The sequence below is a fragment of the Gavia stellata genome, chromosome 16 (assembly GCF_030936135.1).
Source record: "Gavia stellata isolate bGavSte3 chromosome 16, bGavSte3.hap2, whole genome shotgun sequence".
NCBI lineage: Eukaryota > Metazoa > Chordata > Aves > Gaviiformes > Gaviidae > Gavia > Gavia stellata.
In genome coordinates this window covers 10,586,322-10,610,541 of record NC_082609.1, presented here as the reverse complement: position 1 = coordinate 10,610,541, position 24,220 = coordinate 10,586,322, and the positions used below count along the sequence as shown (strand labels likewise).

The 24,220-nt window shown below is 62.1% G+C and overlaps 2 protein-coding genes across 2 annotated transcripts; both read left to right on the top strand.

The window, feature by feature from the left end:
- Positions 1–1,687: 1,687 nt before the first annotated feature.
- Positions 1,688–16,582, top strand: GRK6 (G protein-coupled receptor kinase 6). The gene is made up of 16 exons (XM_059825466.1): positions 1,688–1,739; positions 5,207–5,302; positions 8,015–8,127; positions 8,452–8,529; positions 8,803–8,903; positions 10,208–10,300; positions 10,618–10,681; positions 11,316–11,456; positions 12,158–12,348; positions 13,153–13,190; positions 13,330–13,419; positions 13,513–13,721; positions 13,991–14,128; positions 14,383–14,520; positions 14,681–14,815; positions 16,364–16,582. Exons 1-16 carry the CDS (start codon positions 1,688–1,690, stop codon positions 16,412–16,414), a joined length of 1,728 nt encoding a protein of 575 aa, XP_059681449.1. The 3' UTR covers positions 16,415–16,582.
- A 6,619-nt stretch (positions 16,583–23,201) lies between these two features.
- Positions 23,202–24,060, top strand: PRR7 (proline rich 7, synaptic). The gene is made up of 2 exons (XM_059825467.1): positions 23,202–23,534; positions 23,665–24,060. The coding sequence occupies exons 1-2, from the start codon at positions 23,237–23,239 to the stop codon at positions 24,051–24,053; spliced, it is 687 nt and encodes a 228-aa protein (XP_059681450.1). The 5' UTR covers positions 23,202–23,236; the 3' UTR covers positions 24,054–24,060.
- The last annotated feature ends 160 nt before the right edge of the window (positions 24,061–24,220 follow it).

Genomic DNA, 24,220 nt, shown 5'->3' with positions numbered 1-24,220 from the left:
GGCAGAGTGACACAGGAGATCACCTCTGAGGTATGACAGGGCAAAGCATCCTCCTCCTCGTTGTCACTGCAGGGTTGTAACCAGAAGATGCGATGCCTGATCTCCAGCAGATGTGAAGGGCATGGCGGACCACAGTGGGTACCAAAGAGGTGAACCTCTTCCCTCCTGCTCGCTAGCACAGCCCAGCCGAGCAGTGCTCAGGGGCTCAGCCTGGCCCCCACCACCAGGTCACCATTGACAGAGGCCAGGGGAGGCACCTGCCCATCACCACATGCTCCTCCATGCCCTGGCCACCACGAACCACGCGCCCGGGGCAGCCCCACTGCCACGTGCAAGGCAGGAGGGAGGCATCACCCGCGGGCTGGAGTGAGAGGTGGGAGCCATGGGAAGGCAGAGGTGCCGTCCACACCTGAACGCCAGAAGGAGCAGAAAGCAGGGCAGGCACAACTTGCTAAGGGGCGAGGGGGTTAATGAGTGGGTTTACCCCCAGGAGAAGCAGGGAGCCAGGCAGGTCATCTGCAGGGCTGACAGACCACCGAGGGGTGCTCGAGGAGGACAGAGCTCTGCGGGGAAATCAATGATTTACTTGCTGGGGAATGGGTGGGGAGAGGTTCCCACACCACAGCTTGTCTTCAGATGGGGTGAGGCTGCTGCTAATTGAAGTAAAAAAAGGGCTTTTAGAGCAAGTCAATGGAGGGAAGCAGCCTGCAGGAGCAGCAAGAGAAGCTCAAATACCAGAGCAGCACGTGAGCAGCCGTGGGGGTCAGCCCCAGCAGAAGGAGGCTGGCAGCACCACACCCCCCGACACCAAGGGCACGGGGGGACAAGGAAACCCCAAACCTCCACTGCAGCGGTGACTGGGGAGACCGGGCACAGCATCGGAGCTTGCATCACCCGGCCCGCGACGCAGGGATTGACCAACACCAGACATGCAGGTGCTCAGAAGACTTTATCAAGGCTGTCGCAAACACAGGGCCAGGTTTGGGGCGGGGGGGGCTCCCCTAAACATGTAACTGCTTTTAACAGGAGTGCAGGACACCTCAGAGAGGGCTGCGGGTCAGCAGCGGCCGGGCCGCCGGCCCTCCCTCGCCTCCAGAGCAGCCAGGCCACGCACATGCACTCCGCCTACGCCGACACACTCTGTAAAAGCCCCACCCAAGCGCCTCTTTATAAAGAGACGCTCGGCCCCACCCCCCCGGAACGCCCCTATCATGACCCACTCTGCAGCGGAGTGGCAGCTTCTCACCCAATCAGATGCAGCAGGAGGCGGGTCTCTTCCTGTGGTGGGCGCCGTTGACACTAGCCCAATCCGCTCCCGAAGCGGCGGCTGCGCTCCCTGAGTGACACCTCGCCCTCCAATCAGCACCCGTCCGTTCTTCCCGGCAGGGCTTCGCCAACGGCCGACGAATGACGCGCGCTTCTCTCTCCCCGCCCCGCCCTTCCACACCCTCGCCCGCCGCGGGGCCAACGGGAGGGCAGCGGCGCGGCGGAGGGGGCGAGGCTTCCTGGGGGTCTGGACCAGTGGGAGCGCGGCGCGGGAGGAGCGTGGGCAGGCATTGGCGGGCTGGGCTCGGGTGGGCGGGGCGCGGCGCGGCGGCGGCGGCAGCGGGGGGAGGCGGCGGGGCGCGGGCCGAGCGGAGGGGAGCGGCGCGGAGCCGGGCGGGAGGCGGCGGCGCCGCCTGGGCCCATGGAGCTGGAGAACATCGTCGCCAACACCGTCCTCCTCAAGGCCCGCGAAGGTGAGCGGCGGCGCCGGGCGGACGCCGGTGCGCGGAGCTGGGGGGGCCGCGGGGAGGCGGCAGGCCCGGGGCGGCGGTGGGGCAGGTGTGCCTGGGGCAGCCCGGCCGCGGAGCGAGCCCAGCGCCCGGGAGGTGCCGGCCGGCTGGTGGCCTGAGCCGTGAGCCCGCCGGGCCGCCTCCTAGAGCGGCGTCCGCTCCCCTGGGCTGCGGCCAGGCGGGCTGCGGGCTCCGGCGACGTCTGTCCCCGGGACCCGGCCCCGGGCTGTCCCTCCCGCGGGGTCGCGACCTTGGCTGCCCGCGGCGCTGCTGGGAGCGGGGAGCTAACGGCGCAGGCTGGGCACAGGCCGCCTCCAAAGCACTCGGCCCTGGGTGAAGTCCTGGCGCTGGGCGCTGCTCCGGGCAGCCGGGGGTTGCTCAACACCCCCCCCGAGGAGGGTGTTGAGCCCTCCGAGGGTGGCCTCGCTGCCTCCCTGTGCGGAAACCGCCCTGCAGCCCCCGCCTGCCTCCCGCCAGTGCTGGCAGCCTCCAGCCTTACCCCTTCCGGAGGCTGCTCTCGCTCCTCTGACAGAGGGGAAAAGCAGCTTCAGGAGAAAAAGTTGATTTCAGGCTGGTAAACTGCTGCTTCCCACACGAGGGCCGATTCCGAAACTGCGGCGGTGAGCCCCACCCCTCCACCACCTTCACACCAACATGGGCCCCTGGTCTGCTCAGTGCCAGGAGCTTTGCTGCGGGGCCACAAACCTCCTGCTGCTTTAGGGGTCACGGCTGAATTCCAGGGCCTTGGTGCGGGATGCAGCCTGCTGTGCCGGGAAGCCTCAGGATGGCTTAGGGAGAGAGCTGGGAAGTCTGTCGCACAGGAGCCTGGTCCTTTGCAGAGATCTGATTCAGCCAGGCATCGGGGAGTTCATTAGATCACATAAAGTGGCAGGGAAGTACAGTCCCTCCTGGCCCACAGTGTGCAGCTGGCCAAACCAAGTCATTTTGGAGCCTGAGAGGCCCACTGAAATCTAGTTAGAGGGCTTTAGAGATTAGATTTGTGGGAGCAAAGAGCAACAAAATTAAATTTACACGGGCAGAAACATTTTTAGGCTGCTTGAAAATCAGGCTTAGTGTAGGTACTTCAGGCACGGTGACTGTGGTGGACCATGACATTATGGTTTATAATGGCAAGGTTTGGTTCAAACCCAAATCCAGACAAAACCAAACAGTGCCGTTTGGGACTTGAAGAGACGAGGCCCCGCTTCACACAGAGTGAGCGACCAGGAGACTGGCTCCTCATGTGCCTTCAGCAGAGCAGAGTTTGGCTGCTGATGCAGAGCAAGGCGGTCGGACGGCTGCTGCGGTGCTTCCCAGTGCTCCTTTGGTGCCTCAGCCTTGGCAGGCAGTGGGCAGTTTGGCTGCAGGCAGATACGATCCACTGGCATGCTCATGCTGGACGGTTCCTGGCCTGCAAGAGCCACGGGTGGCTGTGCTGCTCATCCACGGCTCTCCCACCTGTGGCTGGGTGGCCATGGTGGCCACTGGGGCAAGCTCTGGCAGCCTGTGTGACAGGACAGAGCCGCTTTGCTGGCCAGGTCCGGCAGCACCACGTGCTCTGCTCCAGCCTGGCCTTTTTGGGAGCCTCCTGGTCTGGTGTGGGAGTGCAGGGCTGAGATCACCCTGGCTGTGCTGGGGGGGCTGCTGACAGCCATCTTCAGCTGCTGCCATAGGATGACCATGCTCTATGTTTCCTTCAAACTCATCTAGAAGGGTTTGGCCCAGGAAAGGTGAAGGATCCTTCCCCCCTTGTTCCCCCCTGCCTGCTGACCTCTGGCAGAGGGACAACAGACCAGCTTTGAGCTATCACCAAGCCCTGAGCTCTCTCATGTTGAGCTCGGGGGGAGAGGCCCACCCCTTGCCCCATCCCCAAAATGGGAGTGTTGGGAGGTTGGTGTGCAGGAGACAAGTTTCCTGCTGGGCTGTTTGCCGCTGCGCTGTGAGAGCGGGGGAGAACCGTGCATGAAGGGCGCTGGAACCTCCTTTCAAAGCAAACAACTCAAGGAAATGCAAGCTACCGGTCCTCGTCCAGGTGCTGTGGGGCATTGCTCTGCCTTTCCTTGAGCACTCATGGGGTGAGAATGGCTTGTCCTCCCATGCCCTCACTTAGTTTTCCCCATCCCTTTTGCTGCCACAAGCTGTGGCTGACAAGAAGGTGTCTGTGCTGCCGGTTTCTTCCACCCCTGCTTACCCTTGAGTCACTTCCTTCCTGAGTTTGTACAATCGTGCAGCCCAGCTGCTGGTGCGGGGCAGATGTAGTGCAGCATGCCAGGGGCTGGGACCTGGGGCTGGCCCTGCAGAAGGCCGGCTGCGATGACCCCATCCCACCTGCCTGTCCAACCAAGGCCTCCTGCGGCACGGGGAGCTGGATGCCTGGGGACTGTGTCTAGCATTAGGGGCTGAATTGCATCCGCAGTAGAGGAAAGTGTTATGAAACTGTTTCTCAAGAGCTGGTAAATGATGTTTAACGCCCCCCCCCGCCCCGATTTCAGAAAGCTGTGCCTTTGGCCCAACTCAGCAGAGTGATTTAATATTTTTCCAAAGGGAGGTGGGAGATTGTGTGTGTGTTGGCACCGAGCAGAGGGAAGGCAGTCCCTGGAGGTTGGCTGATCCCAGCAATCAGGCGTACAAGTATTTCAGTACTTAGTGCTTGCTATGATGTAAATTTTTTGGTCTATCTAGAAGCTTTCCCACCCTGTCCTACAGCACTGGGCATTTATTCCAGCAACTGAAGTTGGAATAATATCTAGTTCTTGGATCTTGCTTTTCTGAGGCTGGCTTATCTCTGGAGAAAGGTGGGAGTGTCCCCACTTCACAGGTGGGAAACTGAAGTGATGAGCCCCAGGCGATGCAGCAAGTTGTCTGTGGAGCCGGGATTAGAGCAAGAATTCCTGTCTCCCAGCTTCGTGTCCTCTCTCTGAGAGCCCCTCCCTGGAGTAAGCAATCAGTCTGGCATGAGTAGGTGGCATGAACATCGTTACTACAGCACAAAGAGCTTCACACCAAGCAAGGCTTGGCCTTGAGAGGGGATTAGTTATGCAGAGGTCCTGAGGACAGGCCTGGGAGCCAAAAACTCTTGTGCAGGCATAGAGTAACCTGTGGCTTTAGGCACTCCTGCCCCTGCCCTGATTCTCCAAACTTAAATATGAGTCACTGAGATGTCCAGGTGAAAGGTCTTCGTGTTCTCAGTTGTGACTTTGTTCAGCAGCCAGAGTGGTTGGTTCTTCCACTTCCTCTGGCAGTCAGAGGCTCTAATACTTTTGTTCCGCCAGCTAGGAGACGGCGGTACCACTTTGGTCTTGTTTTCCTTGCCTGGGCTTGCTCATGGAAATGGACAGAGGGTGACTCCTCTCTCGGCTCCTGGCAAGGTTAGGGTGCAGTCGGATGTCCTTGCTTCATAACTCGTGGTACCAATTTTGTGTGCCCTGCAGGTGGTGGCGGAAACCGGAAAGGCAAGAGTAAGAAATGGCGCCAGATGCTGCAGTTCCCCCACATCAGCCTCTGCGAGGATCTTCGACAAACCCTCGGTGAGACGCGGCGGCTGGCGGGAGCTGAACAGCGCCCAGGCTCCGCTCCGGAGCAGGGCCAGTGGGTGAGCGTGTGGGGGTATTGTGCACCCAAAACTGAGTCGTGTGAGGGTCAGGGATGTATAACGGCGCACGTGTCAGCCAAAACCCAGCCAGGATCACTGGGAGCTCAGGGTGCAGGGGAGAAACGATGGGTAGGTAAGTCACAGCTGCGTGGCGTTCACCAGATAGTGCCTGTTGATGTACCCACATGCCTTCCAGACTGTGATGAGCTTCACTAGAGATATGCCACCTTCTCTGTGCAAACAGACCTGTTCAGTGTTGCAGAGTTTTGGAGCATCGCTCTGGGGTGCCTTTGCGTAAATAACAAAGGACCTGCTAACGTCCTCTGGACTCTCTGTCTGGGATTCAGCCCTGCTCTGCAGACCTTGGCTTCTAACACTAATGCAGCAGCTTTTCTCGGGCAGAACTGGGTTCTTGCTGTGCAGTATGGATGAGTGTTGTACAGTTGGGCAGGGCCTAGCCTGTCATTTTAATACTGCACTTTGTACTCGTCATGGTTTTAATGTTGTTTGTGCAGCTTGGTCCTGAGATCATGTGAAATTGTTTTGGGGCACGGAGGGTGGGAATGCTCTGCTTCCTGGGAAGGGGAGAGCTTGTTTAAGTTGTCACTCCAGATTCAGCTGCCAGCTGGAGAGTGGCACACGCTGGCCTTGTTTCAGAGCAGGTGTCACTGGGCTGAGTGAGTTTGGGATTTCTGCAGCTCCAGTCCACAATTCCACCCTCCCCAGGTTTTCCAGGTCCTGGCAGCCCCAAGGAGAGGAGTGGCTCCCTTTGAGGGCACATGGGACTGTAGCACTTGGAATAACTCAACCTCCATCATCCACACTGTAACCTCCAAGCTCACAACAGCCTGGTTCTGCTGCGTGCACATCATGCACCACCTCCTGGGGGCAGCTTCACAGCCAAGTATAGTCAGATGGAGACTCTACCCTTGGTTTTGCTGCAAACTGCCTCTCTGGAGCAAGTTCTGAGCACTGAACACAGCTCTGGCTTGGGCTCTCCTTGCAGCTCCCATCTTGGCCATCCCAGCTCCATTCTGCTCCTCTGACTATTGTGTGCCCTCAGAAGAGCTTTCCCTCAGCTGATGCCCGTCCTCTGCCTGCAGCTGCCCTTCCTGTGGGTGTCATGACATGTTTTCCAGCACTGAACTTCACCTTTGTTGTGCTGCCCATTTGCTGGTGGTGAGTGCTGGTGGTCTGTCTGTCTCTGCTGTCCCACTGTCCGGGACAGTGACCTTGTGATGCTTTGGGAGGCAAGTCTCTCCCAGCGGCTGGCTGTCACCGCCCGTGTCCCCACTTCCCCCTGGGGAGGCATGCGAGAAGAGCTTCTGGCTCAGGTGGCAGCCACCTCGCTTGGTTTCCCCGTGGGAAAGATGACCCCGTTCCTTGTGCTTGGGTCACTCTTTGGCTGAAGTGGTTTTGTTTTCCCCTCACAGCCTGCTAGAAAGGCATTTCTTTCCTATTCCAGTGGCTTGGCAGGACTGTGGGCACGGTGGGCTGGTTGCCCACTGCAGATTTAAGCTTTGTGTGCCCTGACCACGGGGAGCAACCCTGTGTGAGCCTGAGCAGCGGCAAGGGCAATCGAAAGCTTCTGATCTCGCCGTCAGCAAACTCTCGTCCTCCCCAGCTGAAGGGAACTCCTTCCCCTGTAGACACAAGGAAACCGGCCGGTGCGGCAGAGCTGGTGAGGTGGCCTCCTCCCCCACCGCAGCCCCGCTGTCTCCGTGCTCTCGTGCACCCTCAGGAAGCCGCAGCTTCCTCGGGAGAAACTGCTGCGCGGGGAGGGGAAGGCCGGCAGTACCTAGCCCTGGGGAGTGCTGGAAGATCCCCTGCGCGCTGGTGGACGGCTGCACATCTGCACCCCAGGCAGCCCACAGCCCTCAGTGGCAATGGCTGTAACAGAAATCTGTTCTGGCCCACGATCAGACAACGTCTTATGAGTGGAAGGGGAGGAAAGAAAGCAGAGAACTGGAAGTGCTCTGGATAGTCAAAGGGGTTTGTGCCTGGGCTGCCAGACTTCAGAGAGGGGTAGGAGGAATCAGCAGGGAAGCTGAGCTCCAGAGGGCAGTAGGAACTGACGTACAAGCAAGTGGCTATCCCATGGAGTGCGGGGGTCTAATTGCTGTGTGCAGCATTAACAGGACATCTGTGGAAATGGTGCCTCCCATTTCAATGCTGCCGCTTCCAGCAGGGCCTTTGGGAATACGAGTGGTTTGTAAGGGTCATCAGAGCAACTCTTGGCCTGCACAATCTGTCTTGAAATAAGCTCGGTGTGTTCCTCGTGTTCCAAGGGAAGTTGTGCGTCTGGAGTAGTCGGTTGATCTCCTGGGAAGAGGTTTGAGAAGAGAGCCTCCAGGCAAGCAGGAGACACCAGGATCCCTTGCTAGAAACAAGAGGGGCAGTCTGTACAGAACAGTAGATCAAACCTCTTTCAGGGAAGAGGATCTTCCATAGGGGAACGTAAAAGCTTGGTCATGCCTCTTGTCCCTGTTGGGTGCATTTCACTCTCCTGGAAGTCTCAGGCTGGTGGGACCTGTGAGCAGCCAGCTGACAAGTCGCAAGTCTCTCCACACTGCCGCCTGTGCCTGGGGCAGTGGGCTGTGGCTGCTCCTTGGGGGTTGGCAGTGAGTGGTTTTCTCCACATTTACAGAGCGGGACTACCACAGCCTATGTGAGAAGCAGCCCATTGGGCGCATGCTCTTTCGGCAGTTCTGCGAGACACGACCTGAGCTGTCACGCTGCGTCAAGTTCCTGGATGCCGTGGTAAGAGCAAAGCCTGTTGGGCTTCGTTGGGGGAAGCAGGGATGTTCTTGGCACCCTGGGCATGGACCAGTTGACCCTGGGTACTCTGGCAGTTGCCAGGTACTTTTGGACACATAGGGTTTTCCCAAAGGAAAAACCTGTGAATTGCAGTTTCTCCAAGACAGGGCTGGGCCTTTGCTTAGGGAGCTGTTTGCTGGAGATCAGGTTTTCCAGGAAAGCATGGCAAACCTTGGGCAGAGGGTGTTGCTGCTCTGCAGCTGTTGCCTGGTGGCAAGGCTCGGTTCCTGGCTGGAACTTGCTCCTCACACTGTTTGCTCTGTGCAGGCAGGGTACGAAGTGGCTCCAGATGAGAAGCGGAAGGAATGTGGGCAGCACCTGATTGAAAAGTACTTGAAGCCAAACGTGAGTAAGAGGGTTGTGTTTGCTGCCTGCAGCAATAGAGCAGTTGGAAAGCTGACAGCTGTCATTACCCATGTCCTGCCACAGCGAATGTGCTGGGCAGGACGGTGAGGACAGAGTACAGAGCCACCCCAGTACCTCACAAGCGACCATTGCTGCTTTTCCCACTGGCCCTAAAGCAGATGGGTGCCTGTGTGCTGTTACTGTGGGCTTCTGCTTCCTGGGAAGATCCTTGTGCTCTGCTCCCTATGTCTGACTCCATCCCTCTGTCCCCAGAGTGAGGACCATGTGCCTGAAGTCCCCCTGCAGCTGGTGGATGCCTGTTGTGAGAGGCTGGAGCAGGAACCTTCCAAGGAGCTCTTCAAAGAATCCACTAAGTAAGTTGGAGGGCTGAGGCCTGCCTTCAGGTCTCACCACCGCACGGGGTAGGTGCTGCAGCTAACTTGCCTTGTCCCTCGTGGTCCCTTCAGGAGAGTGAGGGCTGGTGCTAAGGCTGGGACCTGGGGAGTTTTGGGCTAGCGGTTTGCAGCACAGCTACAGGAAAGCAAATGCAAGTTGCTCCTGTGGGCTCTGGGAGCCACAAGCTGCTGCAGAAACCTCTGTCACTCCTCTTAGTCTGCCATGGGTCTGAGTTGCCATTTGGGAAGACCCTGTTTCAGCAAGCCTCAGCGTCTGGCCATGCTGTTACTAGTCTTGTGCCAGGATCTCGTAGGCACCCGTAGAGCAGAGCTGACAGCTGCAGTCCCAGTGCCAACTGTCCTCTCCCACTGGCCGCAGATGTGGCCGTTGTGGTTAGGTTACGCCGGCTGTTGCTGCAGGGATCTAAGGTCACTTCTGTTCCCAATGTAGAAGCAGTGGCTGAGGTCCGGGCTCCGGGTGCGAAGCGGAAGCTGTTAGGCAAACCGGGCTTATGGCCTCCACCCCTCCCTGAACAGTAGCTGGAGCACATTGCCTAATTGAGTGCAGGGCTGTGGCAATGGATTTGCTGTAGTCTTCTGGGGAGCGTTAGCTCCGTGTGTGGTAACTAGTGTCGCTGTCTGAATGCAGAGCCTCCGGGCTGGGCCCTGCCTGCTCTTGGCAAGCTCTGAAAGGGGAAGAGCCCGTCCGCTTCTCCTTGATGCACGTCTCCAGTCTAGACGCTGTGTCTAAGGCACATTACTCCGCTGGGCAGCCCTGGCACCGGTCTCCGAGGCAGTTAGCTCTCTCGAGCAGGATCCCCCTGTGGCCTCTTGTGCTGGATATTCATCTGAAACTGAACCACTCAGTGCCTGGTGCTGAACATTGTTAGCAGCTTTCGGCAGCTGATTACAGCCTTAAGTGTGCATTTGCCCTGTGAGCAGAGAGGCAATTGCAAAGAGTCCCATTGTCCCCCTTTGTCCCGTAGCCTAGGCTGGTGCTGAAAGTCCACAATTAGCAGTGCCAGCACCATCCCAGGGTGCTGTGTTCATCACAGTGGTACCTCTAACGTGCCTTTCCTTTTGCATCAGGCTTAATGCAGAGGGTGGGTTTTTTGGGCCAGGGCTGCAGTGGGGTATGTGGGTGATTCAGCGCCAGGCTGGGTGAGGGGATGGCAAAGTAAATCGGTGCTCAGGGCTGCTCGCCTCCTCTTTCCTTGGACCACCAGCCTTTTCCATGGCAGTGATCAGCTCTCAGGAACCTTGCTGGCTCTGCTCTCTCCTAGGCTTATCCACGACTACCTGAGTGTGGCTCCCTTTGCTGACTACCTCGACAGCTTGTACTTCAACCGCTTCCTGCAGTGGAAATGGCTGGAACGGTAATGCTCCCGGCATTGCTGGGAGACCTGCACCCTGCTTGCATGGGCTGCCGGAGGGGTCCCTTGAGCTTCTTCCTGTGCTGGGCCCTGGCAGGAGCCAAGGGCCTGGCCTTTGTCTCCTCTTGCACTCCTTCAGGGCCCTTTACTGGCATCAGCAGCAGCCCCATCCCTGCTTGCCTCGCAGGGAAGCAAGGTCTTCTTTACCATGGATTTTGGGGTGGGCCACAGTCTCTCAGTCCAGGGCATGGGGGTGGTTTGGGCTTCAGCCCCTGCTCTCTCCCAGCTCCCATCTCACTCGAGTTTCCTTTCCCTTGCAGGCAGCCAGTGACCAAAAACACTTTCCGCCAGTACCGTGTGCTGGGCAAGGGTGGTTTTGGGGAGGTGAGTGACCAGCACTTCCTCTGCATTTGGGGTACCAGGCAGCCACATGAAGGCCTGGGTTGGCCATCAGGGTGCCACAAGCTGCTCCAGCACCTGGAGGCAGGTGCTGCTAGCTAGGGAGGCTGTGGGGGCCCTGTGCTGGGCACTGCTGTGCTCTGGGCATTGCATGATCTGTCAGTTCCCCTTTGAGGGGCAGGAGCTCCCCCCTCTCTCCAGGCACTGGAGGCATGGAAGGTGTTGCACAGGGTAGGTAGTGCATGCCCTGTGGTGCGTACTGCTGCCTGAGCAGAGAGTCAGGTCTGTTCCTGGTGTCTTGGCAGGAGAAACTGCACTCCTGAAAACTGTCACTGTCAGGCTTCCTTCTGTTTCTGGAGTGGCCTTCTGTCTTCCCAGGCACCAGCCGTGGTGCTGCTACAGGTGGCAGGGGCATCGCAGCCCTCTGCTGCTTATGTGTGACATCTGGAGATGTCACTTCTCCCTGTGTCCTTGCTTTGACAATGGGCTTCTCGGTAACCTCAGACTGAGGCGGGGACAGAGACATCTTTGCCTTCCTGTGCCTCTTCCTGAGAGCGTAACCTAAATCCCCACTGTGGAAACGGCAGTGGGAGGGTGCTGAGCCTTGTCCCCCCTCCAGGTTTGTGCCTGCCAAGTGCGTGCCACAGGGAAGATGTACGCCTGCAAGAAGCTGGAGAAGAAACGTATCAAAAAGCGGAAGGGAGAGGCCATGGCCCTGAATGAGAAACAGATCCTGGAAAAAGTGAACAGTAGGTTTGTAGTAAGTACATAGGAATTGCTCTCACTTTGCTGCAGTGGTTGATTCTTCCTCCAGCCACATGGCCTGGCACCTCTGTGCTCCTCACCCGGTGTGGAGAGGCAGGAGCAGGCCCTGCCCATGGGATAGGGTCCTGGTGGCTGCAGATCTCTCACAAGGCTGGGGTCTGGCAGGACCTCCTGCTGCCTCCACAAGATGACCTAAATGCCCCCAAAGTCAGGCCCAAACAGGTATCTGGTCTCACAGGCACCTTCTTAACCACTGGGGCAGAAGAAAGCAGCGAGAACTGTCTCTCCAGATAGCCAAATGGGCAGAAGCCTAGGCCTGAGCTTTGTGGTGGGGAGCTCTCTCCCTGGCTGCAATGAGGTGTGGACAGCCTGAAAACCTTCCCTTGCGGAAGATTAATCAGACACTGCCCTGGGGTTGCTATTGGGTGCTGCTTGCCCTGGAGGGGAGCCGTTCTGTCTCAGGGAAATAGTGTCCTCCCTGTCTGAGGAAAGCTGGGGGTGCACAGGGACTGCTGGGCACTTCCATGTCCCCCCTGGGTTTGCACAGTTTCCCCTCTGCCTCCTCTGCTGGCAAAGGCCCTCTGCTGCCCATGAGTGACAAAGTCCTGCTGCTTGGGTGACAAAGTGCCCATCAGAGTGTGGGCACCTCCCTCTTCCAGCTGTGTCTTCTAACAGCCTTTCTGCCCTGAATTGCAGGTGAGCTTAGCCTATGCATATGAAACTAAAGATGCTCTCTGCCTAGTGCTGACCCTCATGAATGGAGGGGACCTCAAGTTCCATATCTACCACATGGGAGAGGCTGGCTTCGAGGAGCCCCGGGCAGCTTTCTATGCTGCCGAGATCTGCTGTGGCCTCGAGGACTTGCACCAGGAGAGGATAGTGTACAGGTGCGCACTGCCTGGCCCCTGCTGGGAGACCTTGTACGGGCTGCAGAAGCAAGAGGGTTCCTGCTGCTCTTACTAGTCCAGCTGGGTCTATCTGCTCAAGAAAATAAGCTCAGCCTTGAAAGCAGCACAGAGCTGGGTGAGAGGGGATCAGGAACAGAAAGCTGATCTCGTGGAAGAGACCAGAGAGCTTAGCGTGGCTTCCTCCTGCTGGTAAATGATGGTCCAGAACAGGATATGATCATGCTGTGAATGCCTCAGGGCAGGCACTTGGGTGCTTAACTCGCCGGGCAGTATTGACACTAGAACAAAGGAGGGTAGGCTGCCCTGATAGCTTAAGACTGAGAGCTGGGCAGGAGGGAGAACAAGCTGATTGTATGACTGTACTCAGCAGGTTGTGTGATACAGCATTAGGGATAGCATGGCTAAACACAGGGCTGGAAAGTCCCTTCTAGTCCTACCCTGTGCCTTGCCCTGAGGCAGGGTAAGCAGAAGAAGCCTCTGCTCCTTCTCTCTTGCACTGCCTGCCCCATAGCAAGCTCTGCACCTGCAAAGAAGGAATCAACCACGGGCTCACTGATCCCTTGTGGAGGGTTGAAGACTGTCATGACCTGCTTCTCTGCCTGCGAGGGGGGATCTTGCAGGGCTAACTCCGGGGCAGGGGGTGAGGGGAAGGTTATCTGCGTGCCTGAGGCAGGGGCATTGCATCCCTCTGCTGCTTCTCTGTGACTTCTTGAGATGTCGCTGGTCCTTGTGTCCTTTGCTTTGACAACGGGCTTCTTGCTAATCAAGTCTCTTCCTTCCTAGGGACCTGAAGCCAGAGAACATATTGCTGGATGACCACGGTGAGTGCAGGTCAAGAGGAGACCTGGGCCTGGGTCCTTTTCTCTTCCTGTGCTTGAACCAGGGTTACTCTGTGTTCTTGGCAGCTTCAAACGTTGTCCCTTGACCTTGTCCTGTTAACTCACCCCCTTCTCTGTGCAGGTCACATCCGTATCTCAGACCTGGGGCTAGCTGTGCACGTGCCAGAGGGCCAAACAATCAAGGGCCGAGTGGGGACAGTTGGCTACATGGGTAAGTGGCCCTGGTTTTTAATTAGAAAGTGGTCTCTGACTACACATGTGTTCTCCCTGCCTTCACACGTCCCTCACCCCTGCTCCTATGTAGCTCCAGAGGTGGTGAAGAACGAGCGCTACACGTTCAGCCCAGACTGGTGGGCTCTGGGCTGCCTGGTGTACGAGATGATTGAGGGACAGTCCCCGTTCCAGCAGCGCAAGAAGAAGATCAAGCGGGAGGAGGTGGAGCGGTTGGTGAAGGAAGTGCAGGAGGAGTACTCGGAGAAGTTCTCACCCTGCGCCCGCTCCCTCTGCACCATGGTACGAGTGTGCATCCCTGTCCTTGCACTCCCACCACCCCTTTGCATGCAGCAGGAGAACATCGGGCCTGTAGAGGTGCTGGTAGCAGCCAGGTTCCCTTGCTCTGGCTCTGATAAGACTGTGCAGGAGAGTCCAGAGTGCCTTAATTCCTTGGTCTCCCAGCTGCCTAGCAGGCCCATGCCATCCCTAGAGACATACTGCAGGAGCCCAGACGACGTTCCTGCCCGAAGCACCCTCCATCTGGGGCACTGATTTCCTTTGTGTTGCAGCTCCTGTGCAAAGACCCTCTGGAGCGCCTGGGGTGCCGAGGAGCTGGGGCCAAGGAAGTGAAGGAGCACCCTCTCTTCAAGCATCTCAACTTCAGGAGGCTTGAAGCAGGCATGCTGGACCCCCCCTTCAAGCCAGATGTAAGTACTTGTCTGTGTCCTGACCTCTTTAGTCACTGGTGCTGTCAAAGGGAAGCAGGAGCCCTGGGGTGGCTCATCTGAGGAGATGGCACCCATTCCCTTCCCTCTTTTTTCTGGAGCCTGGCAGAAAAGGGGTCAAGCAAGCTCTGGGCTGCAGGGAGAAGGGGAGCAGCCTTGGCCACAAGCCGAGGTTGTTTGAGATGGTGGCATCTTAGTGTGGAGCCCGGCATTAGAGCAGTCTTTGTGCTGTTTAGCCCCAGGCCATCTACTGCAAGGATGTTCTGGACATCGAACAGTTCTCCACGGTGAAAGGGGTGGAGCTGGAGCCCACAGACAATGACTTCTACCAGAAGTTTGCCACAGGAAGCGTGCCCATTCCTTGGCAGAACGAGGTAGGTTTGCATGACAGGTCTTTGCTCCTGCTTGTGCCCACCATGGCCGAGTGCAGTGTCCCGCAGGGTTCGTGCTGTCCCTGCTGCTCGTGCGCTCTGCTGGACCCGCGGTGATGGGCTTTGTGTGGCAGTTGCTGCAGCCATCTTCATCCACTTCCAGATGATCGAGACAGAGTGTTTTAAGGAGCTGAATGTCTTTAGCACAGATGGCACAGTGCCCCCAGACCTGGACTGGAAAGGGCAGCCTTCTCCACAGCCCAAAAAAGGGTTACTCCAGCGCTTATTCAGCAGACAGGTAAGAGTGTTTGCCCAGCGTTTCTTCCCCAGTAAGTCCTCTAGCAGCACTGAGCCCGCCACTGCCTGTGACAGGCAGATCTGGCAGGGAGGTGGGCATGAAGGGGCAGCAGGCATTCTCCCTCTGTGCTGGGTGGCCAGACCCCAGGGCTCTCAGAGGGACCCGCACAAGGCTGCAGGGAGCCAGCCCTCGCCTGTGGCTCTCCCTGTGCTGGGGGAGTCGAGGGGGCTGGGATGGAGTGTCCTGGCTAAACATGCTGTCACACAGGGAGAGGGATGTTGTTGAAGGCACTAGAATAGCAAGTCTGCTCCCTTCCTACATGAATAATACCATCCCTGAAGAAGACCTTGCTTTTGGAATGGGCTCCTGGGCTCCCCAGAGCATTTCTGCCAGACCTTGAACAGACAGAGAGAGCAGTGCTTTCGAGGGATGAGGAGAATGGAAATGTCTTGCAGCTGCTATGGGCTTGCTTGTCTGCCTGTCTCCTCTGCCCAGAATGGTCTTTGCCTTCTTTCCAGGACTGGCAAAGTCTGGGCTACTGCCTCTCAACAGCTGCTTGCAGCTGTGGGACTCAAGCGTGGTTGGCTCTGGACCCACTCTCAGCCACCTGGTGCTGACTCCTGCTTCCCTCACAAGCTCCCAGTTATGCTTCACTGTTCAGTGGGCTGCCCTAGCCAGAGCCGCCTCTGGGCTGGGATACCCAGCCCTTCCCAAGGAAGGCAGGATCTGCCGGAGGATGGGCAGCTGCCTGCAGCAGGGGTTGAGCTGTGATTTGCCACGTGTTTTCTCTTTCCAGAGGTGAGCAGTCTCTCCTGGCTGCTCTGCTCAGGGAAATACCCGGTGGCCCGCGGACATGGCAAGATCTGGGAAAGAGGAGTGTTGTACTTCAGTGCCTAACCCCTTCCCCCAACAGAGCACAAGCTGTTTGTTGTTCTAACTGCCCCCTGAGCCACTAATCCTGCTTCCCTGCTCTCGCTGCCTTTGTGGGGGAGGCCTTGCCCTCAGCTTGAGCCAAAGCTGCCCCTGCACCGCCGCTGCTGGGAGCTCTGCTCCCAGGGGGCTGTGGGAAGTTCCCTTCACTCCTCTCTTCGGATCTCTGAGACACACAGAAGGGTTGAGAAACTGTGAAGGGTTTGGCATTGCCCCGTGCTCAGATTCCCTCCCGTTCCAGCAAAAAGGGCTTCAGCTGCTTCTGCGGCCGGCTGAGCTCTGAGCGGGGCAGATTGCCTATGCTGGCACTGAGCTGTCTACCTGGGTGGCTGTAGTCCACAGAGCCCATCTTCCTCCCAGCTTCTAAGCTAGTCAGCTGCGTGCTCACCAGTCTGTCTGCCAGGAGCTGAACCCCCAGATGCAGCTTGACTGTTTCTCTGCATACTGGGGGTCCCCTCCAGCCCCTTGCCTCCATGTAGCTTGCCCATGCACAGGCTGGGGGGGGCTTGGCCCTTCCCTGCCAGAGGGCAGCTGTAGGCTGGGTTGTGTGACCATGCTCACCCTCTGCTTGCTGTGCTCCTCTCTCCCTCCTCCCTCTCCTTGCCCTTCTGACTTCAGGACTGTTGTGGAAACTGCAGCGACAGCGAGGAAGAGCCCACCCGGCTGTAGAGCACAACTTGTTCTCCAGCCCCTGGGACCCCCTTGCCTCTCCGGGTGCCCAGCAGAACAACAGCCCAGCCTGAAGGACAAGGTAGCAGTGGCCCCGCAAGGTGGATTTGTTTACAGCTTTACACATCTTTATTTGAAGACTGTGAGGATGGCTCCAGGGCTGGCAGCAGCATGCGGCTTGGGCCAAGGTGCTCTGGCTGGGGACAAGCCCTCATCCCTGGAACAGACCTGGACGCTTCTGAATTTGCCGCTTGGGATTGTGTTGCTGCTGCCCGCCGGCTGCCGCTCCCCTCCCGGGCCCAGGGTGGGAGGGAGGGATTGCGCCAGCGTGGGCCGAGGCCAGGCTGGAGCAGCTCTGCTGACACATTCCATGGTGCCGAAGCGGCACTGCAGGTTTGGTATATATTTATATACGTCAGTCTGTACATATCACATGTCGTTTTTTAATCTATAGGTGGGGGCCTGCACTGCCCCCACCCTGTCACAGGCACAAATGTCCTCCTATGGGGGGAGCGACAGTCCCAGCTGTGTACCAGGGGGTCCTGGGCAGAGGCCGCCTGTGCCTTGAGGTGTCTAAAGCATCTTTCCTGGACCTTTCTGGCTGTGCTGAGGCGTCCCTGGCTCCAGCGGAGTCCATTGCTCAGCCCCGAGGCACAGGAAACCACTGTGCCAAAACGTCTACCATTGCATCCTGGCAGCAGAGCGTCACTGCCTCATCCCCGCTTCCCTGTCTGCCGGAGCCTGCTTCCTCCTGCCTCGTCTTGCACATGCTGCCAGCGCCGGGGAGCTGATCCCGGCCCCCTCTCCAGACTGCCAGCAGACTGCCTGCGGCACAGCAGGACACAGCCGCTCCCATGGCACCTGCTCAGAAGGTACCTGCGGCTGGGTCCAAAGGGTCGCTTTGATCCCCAGCGTGGTGCAGGATGGCCCCAGTGCAGTTCCACCAGCTCTGGACCAGCCATCTGTGCATGCCAGGGGTGCTGTGGTCCCCAGGCCCAGCTCGGTATCAGAGGAGGAGACACTTAAGGGACCCTGCTGTCAGGGAGCAAAGCCATGGTAAAGGGAACGTCCCTTCCTGGGGTCATGCTGTGAACTGTGACCCAAGAGTGGGGCCAGGACCAGCCTGCCCGCCATACTGGCTTAGTGTGTGTCCCCAGGAGTCCTGGGGAGCCAGCACAGCTCCTGTGCCCCAGGGCAGGGCAGGAGTAGAGGGGCTGGAGCCCTGCATGTCCCTGGGGAGCAGTGTGGGGCTCAGCCCGCCTCTCTGTTCTGCTTGTCCTGTCCCCTGTTGTGCACACTTGTCCCAGCTGTGTTCCAAGCAATAACTCGTCTCTTCTGTGTGTGTGTATGTATGCACATGCGTGTGTATGTGCACGTGTGCGTGCTGCTGCCTCGTGCTTGTTCTGAGCCAGGCCCCCCAGGGGGGCTGAGCACCTACTTGGACCTGTGGTATCATTTGCTTGCCTTGCACTAAAGTTGGAGAGTATTTAAATTTTTAACCTTTTGTTAAGCGTAAGATTCACCGTGCCTTGTATTGCTGTTGTGTCAAGGGGGTGCCTGCTCCATGCCATACAGGGTTGGTGGCTGTAAGGAGGAGGAGCAGGGACCCCCATTCTTGGGCTGCTGTGGGCACTGCTGGTGCCTCTGTGCTGCAGGGAAGGGCTGGGGCTGCCCTGCAGGGCAAGGGCTGATGCTGAGCCCCGGGGACTGCAGGTGGCCCTTGGTGGCTTCTGCTGGGTGGTTTGGGTCAGTGCAAGGGCATGATGGCTACAAGGCCTTGTGCTGTCAGGGTGCTCCTGTCTGCTGTGGTCCCCTTTGGGTCCTGTCCCCCCACTCCCCTATCTGCCCTCAGCACAGCCCCTCCTGGGCTGTCACGGGTGTGCTGTGGGGCCAGGGGCAGAGTCCTCATCCCCTCCAGGCACTGTGCATCCCTTCTTGGGGGGTGGGATGACCGTGCAGAGGGGGACCTTGTGCCAGCCCAGGGCACTGCCTCAGCCCAAGGGACAGCCCCTCAAAGGGGGGACATGCTGCGGGGGGGCACACGGCGTGAGCCAGGTTAGGGTCAGGACAGTCACCGTGGGCGAGCGTGCAAACGGGGGCAGCCTGGTCAGGGTGGACACAGGGGTGCCAGGGCGGTGGGTTTGGGGTCCAGGGCTGCCGGCAATGTTGGCAGCCTCATGCGCAGCGCGGGGGGGCCGCACACAGCTGCACGGGGATGAGAATAGCAAGTGCGGCTGGGTAGCTAGGGAACAGTTGCTATGGGAGCAGGCCGAGGAGGAGTTCTCACACTCGAAGGGGGCATCTTGGGGTAAAATCCAGGAATTTTCTGCAGCCGTGGAAGGAAGGCAGGCAGGCATGGTGGGGGGATGGGAACTGCCTGAGGATTGCTGCTCCCGCTGCACTGGCCAGGGATGCTCTTGCCGCCCTGCCAGTACTTCCTGGGCTGTGGGACCCCGGCATGGAGGTCCCAGGGTCACCAACATGTTAGTGGTGTCTGTCACACGGTCAGTGTGGCTCTGCGGGCAGGGCCAGGGTGCAGGGAGCCTGTGGCCGAGCCATAAGCCGGGCATGGAAGGGGCTCTGCCTGACCCCAGCTCCCCCCTGTCCACCTGTGTCCCAGCCCCGGTGTTTGGGGGTGCCTCATCCCCATCCCTGTCCTTGCTGGGAGGGGAGCAGCATGCGGGTGAGGGGGTGCTGGTGCACGGCTGGAGCTGGAACTGGCAGTTCTGAGCCCCACGGCCACGGCAGGCCCTGGGCGAGCTCTGGGTGGCCCCTGGGGGTCCTGGGCGCTGCCCCGAGCCGTGGGGCTGTGGAGGCAGCGCCGGCACACGATTTTCAGGGGTGAAGGATGCTCTCAGCTGTTGCCTGGGTAACGGCTCCTCCTCCAGCCCACCATGTGGCTCGGGGAGCGCTCCCCCGCCTGCCTCCCCCCGCCGCCGTGGGGAAGGGGAAGGCAGCTCCCGGCCCCCGGCGCTGGCGGGGCCGGAGGCCCGGCTCCCCCCCGCCCGCCCTGGCCTAACGATGCCCGCGGGCCCCGCCGTGCCCCCCACCTCTGCGTTACCCATGCCCCGAGGGAGCACCCAAGCCCCCCTGCATGGCCGCAGCCCCCTGCCCGCCGTGGGTGCTGCTCGGGCACCCCCACAACCGTCGAGCCGGCACCGCCGGGCAGCCGCGACCGCGCTGTGAGGTCCGATCGCAGGAGAGGAGTTCCAGCAAGGTGAGTCGGGGCTGGGGCCAAGGGGCCGGGGGAGACGCGGCCACCACGGCCCCCGCTCCGAGCGAGGTGGCGGGGCTTGGCCGGCTGCCGGAGCCGCTCCGCCCGGCCGCGGCGGGAGCGGGCTGCCGGCGCCCGGCTTCCCCGGGTCGTCCCCTGGCCGGGATGGAGGAAGTCCTTCCGGCCAGGCCCCGGTAGAACAATGCGGCGTGTGTGCGGCCGCAGCGGGCGCCCGCCGCCCTGCCCACGGGGAGGAAGCGGCGGCAGGGTCACGGCCTGCGTGGGGGCCCCCCCGCCCGGCACCCGCACCCGGTCACCCGCCCAGCCTCTGGCCCTGGCACGGAGCGGGCATGGCGCCCTGTGGGCACGCTCTCCTGCTCCCGGCACAGCCCCGGGGCGCAGGGAAGGGAGAGCGGGTGCTCTCAGCCCTGCGGTGGGCACAGTCCTGGGGAGCCCGGGGGTGTCACATGGGGGCCGGCACAGAACAGGTGGTGACATCCCCCCCCCCCCCCCCGACAGCAAATGGCCGGGGTGGCCCAGGCACAGGGGCACGGGTGCTCAGGCCAGGCTGGCGGGGTGCAGCGAGGGGTCTGCTCGGGGCGAGGGAAGCCCCGAGGGAGCAGGGTGCCCCCAGGGCAGCCCTCTGTGTCACCTAGTGCCACCTTTGACCCTCGCAGTCCTCGGGGCGAGGCTGGCACCCCAGCCCAGCACAGCCACGCATCCCACAGCAGTGTCCCGGTGGGCTGCAGCGGGGGCCGTCAAGGTCTCATTAGCGGCTGGGCTGTCCTCCCCGCCACTGTCCCTCTGCTGCGCTGGCCGTCACCCCCTGAGGAGGCTGCGGCTGGCAGCGGGGCGTGGGTGGCTGGCACACCCTGGCACTCCACGGCCACCCCCAGGGCAAGTGCGTGGCCACCCCATGGGGGACCCCGGGGCATCTCCCCATGGGGCGTCGCAGGGCCATCACCCCGCCCGGACTGTGGGGCCGTCACCGGGGAATCCCCGCCCGCCCCCCCCCCGTGGGGCTCCCGCGGCCACTCCCGGGGATGCCACGGCCCTCACGCCACCGGCATCCCGCGGCCGTTCCCGGGGGGGGGGGGGGGGGGGGGGGGGGCGGGATTCCCGTGGCAGTGTTCGTTCCCCCCGCCCCGTGCGGAGCCCCGCCGGTAGCCCCCGCTCGGCGGCGGGTCCCGGGGCGGGGGTGCAGGGAGCCCGCCGGCTCCTGGGTCCCTCCCCGAGCCGAGGGCGGGGCGGAGCGGCGGGGCGGGAGCCCGGGCGGGGCGGCGCGCGGCGGCGGCGCGGGAGCGCTCACCGGAGACAAAGACAGCGCCGGGAGGCGGCGGCGGCGCCGCGCACCGGGCGCGCACCGGGCCCCCCTCCCCGCCCCCCCCCGCCGCCCTATGGAGCCGCCGCCGCCCGCCGCCTGAGCCACGTGCGCCGCCGCCGCCGCCGGTAACGGGAGCCGCGGAGGGAGCGGGCGCGGTGCCTGCGCCTGTTGCGCGGCGCGGAGGCAGCGGGGCCGGGGCGGAGGCGCGCGGGGCTGCCGCCACCGGGAACCGGGGGCCGGGGCGGAGGCGCGCGGCGCGTACCGGGGCGCGCGCCTCCTGTCCGTGTCTGCCGGGAGCGCGCCCCGGGGGAGGAGGAGGGGGCTGCCGCGCCCGGCACCGGGAGCGGGGAGGTCCCCGGCCGGGGTCTCCCTCTCCCGCCGGAGGCACGGGGCGGGGATGCGACCCGGCTAGCAGGGGCCCAGGCCGCGGCCGGGGGCAGCGGGGCGGCCCGGGGGTACCGGCGGGGCCTGGCTCGGCGGCTGCCCCCAGCCGGGCGGCGGGGAGCGCTGGGGCGGCCGGTCCGCTCCCCGCCCGGCGTGGGTGGCTCCCGGTCCCGGCTCCGCGCCTCCCCCAGCTCGCACGTCCTCGGCCCCGGCAGCCCCGCTCCCCCCGCACAGCCCGGCTGCAAACGCTGCCAGCCCTCCCCGCCCCAGTCCCCGGTGTCACCCCTGGCCGTTTCCCCGGTGCTCAACCGACGGGCCTTCCCGCACGGTGCCCCCCCCCGCCCGGGGATACCCAGGCTGCCGGCGGGGAGCCTGTTGCAGCCGGGGCCGGCGAGCTCTGCCTGCACCGAGCTGGCCTTGGCTGGGCAGCGGTGGCGGCTTGGGGCACCCCAGGAAGGGACACCCCCTCCCCGAAGCCCCACAGCCCGATGCTGCCTCTACCCCTGCTTTTGTCTGCATGATGGAGCAGCCCCCGCTGCCCGCCGCTGCCCACCGCTGCCTGTCGGAGCGTGGCCAGGGCTCCCCAGCCCCTTCCTTCCCCCAGCCCTCCTTCCTTCCGGCTGAGCTCGGCCCTCCGGCCCTGCTGCCTGCCCTTCCCGCTGCCCTGCCAGCCCCCTCGGCACACGGTGACCCTGGCACGGTCCCCTCGCCGGCAGCACGGCCCTGCACCCTGTGCCCCTTCGCCAAGCAGAGGCACGTGGGAGCAGCGGCACCTCCACAGTGCCCTTGGCCGCTGCCGCTCCAGTGCTCGCCCTCCTCCCCGCTCCCCCATGGCAAGCCCATTTTATCCCACACCACGATAATAGCACCACTGACAGGTGCTTACGTGCATGCCTGCAAGCACCCATGGGTGCTGCTCCCCGCTCGCTGATGTGCACGGCCCTCCCCCGTCCCTGTTCGGTGCTTGGCCAGACGTGACTGGGCTGTCAACCTGCCTGAAGGCAGGGATCTGGCAGGGGTGACAGTTCCCATTGCCACCAACTCCCCTCCCTGCATTGCCGTGTTGAGGTGCCACCATCCCCTGACCTTCCCCGGTGGACATGAGGCCAGTGATGGCTGTGGTGCACGTGCTCCCACAAGTGCCACGTGCCGCAAGCAGCTGGCTGCCGGCTCCGCGTGTCCCTCCTCATCCCTGGGACACCACGGGGCACCCGGCTGTGGGGCAGCGCAGGGGCCAAGCTGCCCAGGCTCTGCAGCCAATTCGGGGTGCGCTGGGTGGGCAGGAGGGTGGGATGCCAGCAGATGCCCCATGACCTCAAGGGCGTCAATGCTGCGGGGCCACAGCATGCATCTCCCGCCCTGGGGTGCCCAGCAGCACTGTGGCGGGGTGCTGGGGGGGGGTGTTTGCAGCTGTGGGGGTGATGGCGGGGGGTTGTGTGGGGCACAGCTCCCCACCAGCTGCGGGCACCAGTGCTCATGTGGAGCGAGTCGCCATGGGAACGGGGCAGCCGCATTCCCCACCACGCTCATGCTCGTGCTCCGGTCTGTCTCGTTGCAGGGCCCCCTCCCAGGCGGCCCCCTCCCAGCGATGGGCAGCAGGACCCCACCAGCCCCATCACCCCGCCGCCCGCCCCGCCGGCCCCCCGCCCCACCGCCCGCCCAGCGCACCCAGGCCTGACCCACCCGCTCCAGCCCCCCACGGCTCCATGGCAAGGACGGACCCCTGACAGCGGGCGCCCGCGGGCCGGAGGAGACGCCGCCGGGCACAGCCTGGGGAGATGCCCTCTGTGGCCCTGACAGCATCGGGTCCTGCCCTGGCCCTGCCACTGCCCTGAGCATCCCTTCCCCCACCCCGAGGGCAGGGAGAGGCAGGGGCCTCCCCCCGGGGCTGGCAGCCAAGATGGTGATGTCCCAGGGCACCTACACCTTCCTCACCTGCTTCGCGGGCTTCTGGCTCATCTGGGGGCTCATCGTGCTGCTGTGCTGCTTCTGCAGCTACCTGCGGCGGCGGGTGAAGCGGCAGCAGGAGGAGCGGCTGCGGGAGCAGAGCCTGCGTGCGCTGGAGCTGGAGCCGCTGCACTACGAGGGTTATGGGGGCAGCCCCCCCGGCATCGCCATTCCCCACCGCCTCCGCCTTGAGCCCCACCATCATCACCCCCACCACATCCCACCCCCCCGGCCCTGGAGCTGCCGGCACGGTAAGGAGCAGGGAGGGGCTCTCGGCATCCCCGGTGCACGTGCCTTCCCCTTTTTTGGGTGTGATATGGCATGAGAGCTGGGGTGCAGCGCTGATGGCAGCGGGGGTCCGGGGGGGGCTTTGCCTTGCAGAGTCGGACCTGTCAAAGCCACCGTGCTACGAGGAAGCACTGCTGATGGCGGAGCCCCCCCCGCCGTACAGCGAGGTGCTGATGGACACGCGGGGGCTCTACCGCAAAATCAACGCCCCCTTCCTGAGCCACGAGCGGCTGGAGAAGCAGGAGCAGCCCCCCAGCTACAAACCCCTTTTCCTGGATGCCGGCTACGGTTCGGCACTGCACCTGCCCCGCTCGGCCAGCCCTGGCCCTGCCTGCCCGGACCTCTACCTGCAGGCAGAGTGCTCCCCCCGCATGTTTCCCAGCTGGACGGACTCGGAGCTCAGCAGCAGGGACACCTACGAGCCGGGACCCTGGCACCTCCCGGTCTCCATGCCCCTCTTCGGCAGGACTACCGCTGTCTAACGGCGGCCCCGGGGGACCCCCGGACCTTGCTGCGGGTGCCCCTCCGGCACCGGGGGGGGGAATGGTTTTGGTTGCCCGCATCACCCTGGGGACGCCCGCCCTGGCGCGGGCCATCGCTGCCGGCGTGGAAGGGGCTGGTTCCCCGTCTGGCCCCTGCCGGCCCCCCC